The sequence below is a fragment of the Arachis ipaensis genome, chromosome B6 (genome assembly GCF_059453495.1).
Source record: "Arachis ipaensis isolate K30076 ecotype BB chromosome B6, ASM5945349v1, whole genome shotgun sequence".
Classification (NCBI taxonomy): domain Eukaryota; kingdom Viridiplantae; phylum Streptophyta; class Magnoliopsida; order Fabales; family Fabaceae; genus Arachis; species Arachis ipaensis.
In genome coordinates this window covers 136,188,162-136,198,613 of record NC_142441.1, presented here as the reverse complement: position 1 = coordinate 136,198,613, position 10,452 = coordinate 136,188,162, and the positions used below count along the sequence as shown (strand labels likewise).

General features: G+C 36.8%; 1 protein-coding gene across 2 annotated transcripts; it reads left to right on the top strand.

Annotated features, from left to right (window-relative positions):
• Nucleotides 1-286: 286 nt before the first annotated feature.
• LOC107605034 (EEIG1/EHBP1 protein amino-terminal domain protein) lies at nucleotides 287-8,321 on the top strand. 2 transcript variants are annotated; one of them, XM_021104911.2, is made up of 9 exons: nucleotides 287-483; nucleotides 1,030-1,780; nucleotides 2,162-3,333; nucleotides 3,729-4,017; nucleotides 4,128-4,352; nucleotides 5,207-5,380; nucleotides 6,593-6,793; nucleotides 6,890-7,003; nucleotides 7,821-8,321. In XM_021104911.2, the coding sequence occupies exons 2-9, from the start codon at nucleotides 1,088-1,090 to the stop codon at nucleotides 8,151-8,153; spliced, it is 3,201 nt and encodes a 1,066-aa protein (XP_020960570.2). In that variant the 5' UTR covers nucleotides 287-483; nucleotides 1,030-1,087; the 3' UTR covers nucleotides 8,154-8,321. The 2 variants fall into 2 exon arrangements, with proteins under 2 accessions (XP_020960570.2, XP_020960571.2); XM_021104912.2 differs by having other exon boundaries at nucleotides 374-725.
• Nucleotides 8,322-10,452: the final 2,131 nt, after the last annotated feature.

Genomic DNA, 10,452 nt, shown 5'->3' with positions numbered 1-10,452 from the left:
TATTTTTAATATATATAATATTATCTAAAAATTAAATATAAAAAATTTTAATTATTAATTTTAATTATAAAAATATATATAATATATTAATTAAAATTATTAAAATATTGGCATTTTAAATCTATTTAAAAATTTTTAAAAGTATATTTTTAATTTAATAATCATTGCTGCTGACGTCATTATTGTACACAATAACAACATTTCTTATCAGAGTCATTATTATGACTTATGAGCCACTTTTTTTCAGCAAAATATTATGGTTCTCCTTTTTCATATTTTAATTCTTGTAGTTGTATATATATATACAATTTTTTTATTATTTTATTGTAAACACATTCTCTTCCCTTTCTAATTCTATTATCAATTTTCATTCACTTGCAGCTTCTGAGGCACACAGACAGAGAAATGCTGTCCCCTTTGCAGCGGTTCCAGCTAGCTTTATCACCTTCCTGATCCCATTCCCACCTGCCACCGCTTTTTCCGGTAAGCTCTGTAATTTACGCTTACTCACTCGCCTTACGTTCCAAGCATTCTTCCTCCGTCAACGTCTTCATTACCCCCTCTTTTGTCACTTGTAACCGGACTCCACGGTCTGCATTACATGTTTTTATGCTCGTGAAGCTTCAATTTGTAGCCATTTTCCACTAAGTACTTTGTAGCACTTGCTTGATCTGTTCATTTCTGATTCGGAAGTAAAGAATCTTGTGCACCTGTGCTTCAATTGAGTAAGCTTTTTTGCAGTTCCTTTTTCATTTTTGGTGGCGTTTTCTTGGTAACTGCACCAATTAGCTTTTAGTGCACTTAAATCTTCAACCTTTGAAGTATGTTATAGCAGTCTTTTCTTTACATTTTCGTCAACTTCACAATTTGAAGTCCAAGATAAGTCACCAATGACTTCACTGCCAAATTTACTGGTTTTGTTTCTCCAATTCCAGAGTATTTATAATTTAATTTGAGTTAACAGCCTCCTATATAATTTCTAAAATTCAAGTCTCGATATGATTTCTTGCACATTCTGTTTGAATTCAGAGGTCTTGTGATTCGACGAATTCAACTGCATTGAAAGTAAGAAGTTTGAGTGGCAGCCATGGTTCTAGGCTCAAAAGGGAAGAACCGGAGAGGTGGCACCGTGCAAATGGATTGCCTTGTTCACATTCAAGAGATTAAGCCATGGCCCCCATCACAATCTCTCAAGTCCCTTCGTTCTGTGTTGATACAATGGGAGAACGGCGAGCGCTCTTCAGGGTCTACCAGTCCTGTTTCCCCAGGTGAAGGGAAAATTGAGTTTAATGAGTCATTTAGGCTTCATGTGACTCTGTTGAAGGACATGTCTGCCAAGCATAGTGTTGCTGATGTGTTTCAAAAGAATTACTTGGAGTTCAATTTGTATGAGCCTCGAAGAGATAAGATTGTTAAAGGTCAGTTGCTAGGAACTGCCATTATAGACTTGGCGGATTGTGGCGTCCTTAAGGAGCCCTTGAGTGTTAGTGTTCCATTGAACTGCAAGAGGAACTACAGAAACACGGATCAGCCGCTTTTGTATGTTAAAATCGAGCCTACCGAAAAGCATCGGACTAGGTCCTCGTTCAAGGAAAGCAATCCCAAAGAGGCATCGAAGGACAACAAAGGTGGTGACTCTGTGTCTACATTGATGAATGAAGAATATGCTGAGGAAGCTGAGAGTGCTTCCTTTACTGATGATGATGTTTCCTCCCATTCATCTATTGTAGCAGCTACTACCCCGGAAACAAGTGGGAGTATACCTCCTCATTGTGCAGAGGTACCCATATCTTCCCCCTTATTCATAGCAGTATGTCCTTTGCCTAACTATATCTATGGTTATGTTTGAGATTTTGTATACAGTCCTTAGCACTATTCCATGAAATGTAGAGAGATAGAAGCAACTGCAATAGGAAATGTTGTAACAACATTTTAGGTTCTTTGCATACATCTTCTTGTTGGCATGGTATGGATCCTTTCAAAGTTTCACATAATGTTGTTCTTATTTATCAATGCCGGGAAAACAACAAACCTATTGTCATGTTACTATTAGTATTAGCAGCATGCAAATGCACACGATCTGCTTTCTTGATATATCTAGTGTATTTTAGAAAAATAACAGTTATAATCAAGCAATAAATTAATAGCTGCTGAGTTGCAGAATGGAGCACCTGGAGCAACCCGAAACACAGATAGTAATGAAAAGGAGCATACTTTGGCATCAGAAACAAAGGTTGAAAGATTGCAACAAGATACATGTGAGAAACTAGAGAGTTCATCTAACGCATCATCCGGAGATCTGTCCTCTAATATCGAAAGCCCGGCAAATGGTCAACCAGCTATGGAGAATACTAGTAATCACAGCCCAGTGACAATTCAAAAGCAAGTTGTTGATTCCTCCTCCCCATCCTTGGTGGAAAATTCCAAGAGCAGGTTCACAAACAGTGATCATGAAAATTTGGATCAGGAGGATTTTGAAGAGGATGCTAATTGTAGAAATAAATTTGAAGATGTTAAAACTAACAGTAATGGAAGTACTATTGATATCTATTCAAGGAACACTACATCTCTTAGTAATGGCTTTGTGGACATGACTCCAGGCTCTGTAAACTGTATTAGTTCAGAAATCGATGACAAATTGAATGAGCTGCATGGTGAAGCTGACGAATCTCACATGAAGGGGGAAGGAAGTGCTAAATCTTATTGTAGTTCTGTTGAGGATAGTAATGGAAATGAAATGTCTGATTTGGATATGCAAAACCATGTAGGAAATGAATCAATGGCTCGTGGTGTGAAAGACCAAGTTTCATTAAGTAGCGATATATACTATCTTGGTGGGTCAGAGAGTCATCTGAAAGGCAGTAATATTATGAGAAGTGAGAGATTAAAGCACGTGAAGTCGGTGAGGTCATCAACAGAATCAGCTAGGAGTATTGGATCACTCAGTAGCAATCATCTTTCTGAAGTAAGAGAAAGCCATATAGGAGATGCACAAAACAATGGAGGGAACATCCATGACAAAAGAGATGCTAAGATTTATCCAAGGGAATCCAGATCTACCATTTTTGACAGCAAGGTTGAGCATTTGGAAAACAAGATTAAGATGCTTGAGGGAGAGTTAAGAGAGGCTGCTGCCATTGAAGCTGCTTTATATTCAGTAGTTGCTGAGCATGGCAGTTCCATCAGTAAGGTTCATGCCCCAGCTCGGCGCCTGTCCAGGATGTACCTTCATGCTTGTAAAGAAAATATTCAAGCAAGAAGGTCTGGGGCTGCTAAAAGTGCTGTTTCAGGTTTAGCACTTGTTGCAAAAGCTTGTGGAAATGATGTCCCAAGGTACATTTGATATAGATTGCAATTTTCCTTTCTTTTTCTTTCTTTTGATACAATGGTTAGAGCAATTTATTTCATACCCCCATTATCCTAATTATAAAAGAGAAAAAAAAAAAAAAAACTTTTATGCCAAACATATATATAAAATTTTTCTTTTGGCAAGTCCGGAAGAACATTTTACACGTTGAAACAGCCGTATCTCTCAGTAATGATCCTTTTCCAATATGATAAATTAATTGGATGTCCTACATAAAATTCTTAACTGACATGGATCAATTGACTATTAGAGGTTGGCCAAACAATGTCTTCCTATTCTTACTGCATGATGTGAAAATCATAGCTCATCATAAGCTGTGACAACTGCATACTGATCCACCTCTTCTTGCATGTTGTTACAGATTGACATTTTGGTTATCTAATTCTATTGTGTTGAGAATAATTATAAGCCAATCCACCAGAGACATGGCGCCATCAAGTCCTACCGGTTATAGTATGAGAAGGAAGAGAGCAGAGGGGAATGGAAAAATAGCTCAACCATTGGTATGGAAAGGTCTATCTGCTAGGAAAAGTGAGAAGACAGCATTTGGTGCTTTTGGCAGCTGGGATGACCCAAATGTATTCATCTCAGCACTAGAAAAGGTGGAAGCTTGGATCTTCTCTCGCATTGTGGAATCAATATGGTGGCAGGTAATTGTTTAATTTTTTGCTTCTCTTTAAATCATAAAGCTTCCATACAAGCACAATATTAATATGAAATTTCCATTGGCATCTAACATCTTATGTTCTGTCCTGTTCAGTCTTTGACTCCGCATATGCAGCTTGTTGATGCGAAGTTCATCAGCAGGAATGTCAGTTCTGCATCAAAGAAAAGCTTTAGAAGAATGTCTACCACATGTGACCAAGAGCAAGGGGATTTATCACTTGACATTTGGAAGAATGCTTTTAGAGAAGCCTGTGATAGGATCTGTCCCATTCGAGCTGGAGGGCATGAATGTGGCTGTTTGTCTCTTCTTCCTAGATTGGTTAGTCTATCCAGTTCTTTCTTTGACCCTTCCCCTCTTGCACTAGAGGGGTTGAGTTTTCCATCTTAATACCTTTTGTATTTTGACCTATTTGATGTACATTGTTTCACGGCAATGGTTTCCTCGTGAAAATTCATGTGATCTGATCTCTTTTATTCTACCATTGATAAAAAAGATGGGACCAAGGGAACCACTACATACTATAAAAAGTGGGAAAAATAAACACATGATCAATTTTTATGAAATCTTTACATGAAAGGATCCATTTCATTGTGAGAAAGAGCTTTGAAATGGACATTGTGTTAAAGAAAAAATATATTCATTTGTCAATAGAACTATAAATTAAGAGAATCAATGGTAAAAAATGTGATGACAGTCAAAACATGTTGGTCCTTTTTTCTCTCCAGACTCATTTCTGTGAAGTCTAATGTCTGAAATTAAAGAGATTTGTTTTTTTGGGGAATCGCAACATATTTGTACAGTTAAGTTTTGTTCTATCCTCTTCCTGGTAGAAAATGGATCTACTTTGGTAATGGAAGCAATAAGGGGTACCATTTATATCCAATATGGATTCTTATGAATCAGGGTGACTGACTTATAAGTTATCCGCATTCTTAAAAATCTTTGGTAGCATAGTTCCTCCACTCATTCGAGAAGAAAGGAGTGAGAAAAGTATGGTTTGGGCAAATTGCTCAAGTGTAAAGCCATCCCTTTCCAGAAAAAAAAAAAAAAAAAAGATACCTATATTAATCAATATTTTGTATCTAAGTTTGTCAGCGCAGTCAAAAAAAGAATTAGAAAGTTTTATTGTCCCTACTAATTACCATAGCATGCACTTTTATTGCTTGATCTAGATAATGGAGCAGTGTGTGGCAAGATTAGATGTTGCAATGTTCAATGCCATCCTTCGTGAATCTGCTGATGACATCCCAACGGATCCTGTATCTGATCCCATTGGTGATCCTAAGGTCCTCCCCATTCCACCTGGTAAATCAAGCTTTGGAGCTGGTGCACAGCTGAAAACGGCGGTAAATTATCGGATCTTAATAGCTTAATTTCATTTCAATATTTTTATAGTAGTGAGTCTCCAATATAGTTGTCTTGTAAATATTTCTAGTATTTAACTTCTCTACTAGACTACTACACTGCACGCACAAACTTTTATAAGAACATGATATTTTGGTTATCCTTTTGCTCTCTGAGTTCCTGAAATTTGGATCTCTATCATAATTAAGACCCTGGATGTTCTTCCACCTACTGCATGTTTGCTCCCGTTTTTCTCCGGTTCATGATTCATTGTGACCGTTGTTTTGTCAACTTCCTAGCATCTATGGTGATTCTCTTCCTGTTCAAGGCTTCCATACTGCTCTTGCCGTTAATTGATATGTGGCCAACAATTGATGTGTTTTTGTACAAAGATAATAGAGGCAGCTGCTGAGACAGGATTGTAGAGCTACAGAGAACAGATTGATGAGAAAGGAGAGTGTGAGTAGTTGGGTTAGGAAGTTAGTCACTAGCCATTAGCACTACTGTAAATAGTAATCTTGGGCATCTTTCAAACAACCTCCTTCGTGTTTGCAATCCTTCCGTGTGATCCTGTGTAACGCAGGTTGCTGGTGCACCATGTTTTTCTTGGAAACAATAGGCATTATGTTTTCTTGTGGGTAATCGTAGTATAATTTCTCTTGCATATAATTATATACGATAATTGAGTAATAACATTCAAGTGCAGATAACATAGTTTCTCTTTAGTTCGTCTACATTCTCAATAACATGAACTTAATATTTAGACGAGAGGTTATGCCTTGGTGCACCGGTAAGATTGCTGCCTCATAACCAGCTTACGGATTCAAATCCTCAAGACAATCTCTCCATTTGTTATGCCCCCCCTTCTCTCCTCTTTCTCTTCACTGAAGATGCAGATAAGGGTGCCTACATCCACCCTCCCCAGATCTTACGAGGTCAGGAGGCTTGTGCTTCAGGCCGCCTCTTAATATTTTCATTATTTTGTCATCCTCTCATGAATTTAATGGCAAACTACAGATATAGATGTTCAACTTACTCCTTTAGTTCTATTGATGTGTGGTTGTCTTAGATGTGCCTCGAAAAGTAGGCTATGTATAGCAGTATAGGATGAATGCTTAACAGCATAACAAACGTGACCATGTAGTTTCATTGTTATGATGGCAGTGAAGATGCATGTCTTAACTGATATGTGGTTTTTAAATCTTTATTGTCAGATTGGAAACTGGTCTAGATGGCTGACTGATCTATTTGGTATCGATGATGATGATGCGCTTGAAGATAAAGATGATGATGACCATTACAGCAGTGATGGAAGTCAAAATACATCATTCAAGGCCTTCCATCTTCTCAATGCACTGAGTGACCTCATGATGCTCCCTAAGGATATGCTGTTAAACGAATCCATCAGGAAAGAGGTTAGGCAATGAACTTGCAGTTTTCTCGAATCATTTGTTAACTACTCTATAAGTTTCTTCTCCTGAATCATGGTAGAACAATTCTTGTTGGTGAAGGTGTGTCCCATGTTTAGTGCACCACTTATCAAGAAGATTCTGGAGAATTTTGTCCCGGATGAATTTTGCCCCGATCCAATTCCACCTGTTGTCTTTGAAGCTCTGGACTCACAGGTTAGATAACCGAACTTTCATGTTACTTTTTTTTCGTTGGTACACGATTCAATATAGGATTTATAGCATGACACAATTTTAGCTTATAAAAAAAGGTTATGTTGGATAAATGCTGGCATGTATAAAAAAAAGGCATAATGATTAGGACACTGTTTAACATAACGGACATATACTAGGATCAACTCAACCAAGTTACGCCAAAATCAGCCACTAGTGTAGAGTACACATTGAAATACACAAATACACAAGTATTTATACACAAATACATGGTGACTGATTTTAGTGTATACATAGCATTTTTGGGATCAACTAGTTAAGGCTGCGTTGGGTTTAATTTCGATCGTGCAACCCCCTAACTTGATTACTTTTATATGGCTATCCGCCTGTGCTGCACTTCTTGTTAATTACACAAATCTTAACTCTTTATTTATTATATGTTATATCAATGACTTAGATTTAGAGTTTAAAATTTAGAATTTATGGTTTAAAATTCAGGGTTTAAAAGTTAGAGCTCAGGGGGTTTAGAGTTTAAGGTTTAAAATTTAGAGTTTAAGATTAGTTTTTAGAGTTCAAGGATACTCTTAATTTTTCCGGATCGCATTTATACAAATAAAAATTATACAAAGTGGGACTATTTTTTAATGGGAAATACTAGGAGACCAACACTTTTAGTGTAAAAAAAGAGAGAAAGATGTCTATTGTTGATTCAAAGGTAAGACAAAAATAAAGAAAATGTATTGGTCACCTATTATTTTTCTTTTTTAATGCTGCTAATATAAGGCTTGTGATCGATAGATTCGTTTTCAATTTGATGCAGGATGATCTCGAAGATGGAAAGGAGTCTGTCAACTACTATCCATGCATTGCAGCTCCAATCGCATATTCACCTCCCCCTGCAACTTCCATTGCAAGCATTACGGCGGAAGTTGGAAGCGAATCTTACCTGAGAAGAAGTAAATCTTCCGTTATCAGGAAGTCATACACAAGTGACGATGAACTCGATGAATTAAGCTCTCCATTATCTTCTATATTATTTAATGGTTCCTCCTCTCCAGCATCAGTAAAACCCAACTGGAAGTTGAAGGATTGTCGCATTGAATCCAATGTCAGATATGAATTGCTCAGGGATGTCTGGAGGAATAGCGAGTAACCTTTCAGAAACCAAATATTACTATCTGCGTGTAACTAATGTTAGATGCCACTATGTAAAATAATGCCCTCAAGGTTTAGCACATGTATTATAAGCTGGGTGGTGATAGTTGCTTGCATGTAATTAAATAACAAATAAATAACGAGGGATGTGTTTATACCGGTGTAAGTTTTCTTGAGTTACTTCTAACTTCTTATGCATGATAAATCATTAAATCTTGTCAATTTAACCGTTGAATTTCAACATATTTTTACGGAGTCTTGTTATACATTCAAGTATTTTTATGAATTAAGTTCAATCAAGTTAGTCTAAACCTAATAAAAATCGCTCATGGACAAGTGCGAGAAACCACACTTCTTTTTCTTCTTATGAAAAATAGCACTGAAATTTTTGATCTGTAACACAGAAAATTTTTTAATTTTGACACCAAAATTTTTTAAGATTCTAGATTTGATGTTGCAGTTTTTTTTTGGTTGTTTTTTTCTTATTCTTCTTCTTTTTTCGTGCAGAATTTGGGTTTTTATTTATAAAGTTATGTAGTTTTTTCAAAAGTTTGTTTTTATTGTCAAAAGGAATCAACCAAAAAATAAATAAAAAATTACATAATTCTTCTTTATTTTTTTCTGTTTGATTTTTTCTTTTGTTTTTTTTATGTGAGCTTCTTATATCAAATCTGAGATTGAGACACCGACTAGTGCTTTTGACACTAAATTATGCTTTTAAATTAAATTAATTTTTCATTACCCATATATGTCAGTAATGGATATTTGATGTTTTATTGAACAATGTTTTCAATCAAATGTGAGAGCTTCTTACATCAAATCTAATCTTGAGACATGGCTGGTGCTTCTAACACTGAAAGAGTATATCACATTTTTAAAAGTGCCTTTATAAGAGAAAACTTTCAACAAAATGATGAATTTGAAATTCCCTCTTACATTATCTGACTGCAGCCTCTTAATTCTTGTGTATAAGAGGCATGGCAAAGATATAAGTACATTGTTCTTGAGGATGGAAAAGAAGAATTTCAAAACTTTTTCATATGCCTATTGTTTCGTCCTGTGGAAGCCGCTGAGCTGTAGCGATTTCGAGCAATATGCGGCTTCTATAGGAGAGCTATATGTCGGCCTGACCTGTGCACTGCGGCGGGAATACTTGCAAAAGATACTCCGACGCTCAAGTTAATAAAAAGTTTTTCCAAAGGATAGTATAACTTAGCATGAAACTTAAATCAGAACCTGTCCACTGCCAAGGTTGCATGCTCGGCTTTATAGATGATCATTTTACCAATTATTGAGATAAGTCCGAGATTCTTGGCTGGATAGTGAATGTCGTTCGTGGTAAGTTTGTTTCGCTGACAAGGTTTGACTATTTAAACTTTGCGTCCAACCTTTGCGTTTTGTTCCGAGTTATGGGGATAGTTTCAATGGCCGAGGTATAGGGTATGTATCATAGCCCCTAAGTTTGCCTTGGTTTGGACAGAACAAAGGCGAGCTTTTAGTGGGTGTCACATATACCTCGGCCTTAGATTTCATGTTATGTTGGTATCCCGTAGCCCCCAAGCTCAGCTTAGTTCTGTTCGGAATTTGAAATGGTTTTCGCATTTAATTGATACCTTGCTCTTCGCGCCTTCATGATTGATTGATGTGAGACGTGTTGCGCTTCCCCAGGTACCCCTGATCGTTTGATTTCATCGTGAGTTAATTCTCCTTTTCGAACGGCTCAGATTTAAAAACCTCTCATATGTAACCGTTTAACCTTGCTGTTTATTGATTGTGTTTGTAACCTTTGGTTTCATTCTTGGACATTGCTGGATTTCCTGGGACTTTGTTTTTCTATTTACAAAATGAGTAAAAAGGGTGAGTGCTAAATATTTGTTCTTGCTGCTACTTCTTGCTTTCTTTCTTTTTTGCTTTGTGTTTGATGGAGAAAGGGAAGACTGGGGTTGATGAAAATGATCCTTGTAATTGGGTTGACTCTAGAGTTAGGGGTTATGCTTCTCAGTTTAATGACGAGGAGTTGGTGAAAATGCTGGGTTCGGATGTATGGGTTAGAGAGGGTAGTAACGTTAGGATAGAAATATTACCGTGTCAAAGTGATGATCGTGTCTGTGACCGTTTGCATGACTGGTCTTTTTTTTTTTTATATGTATAGCTATTTGTTTATGGAATTAGGCGTTAGGCTTATTTTTACCGAATTTGAGTGTGGGGTCTTGTACTAGCTAAACTGTGCTCCGACTCAGCTTCATCCAAATTCCTGGGGGTTTGTCAGAGCCTTTCAAGTGTTGATGGAAGTGTTG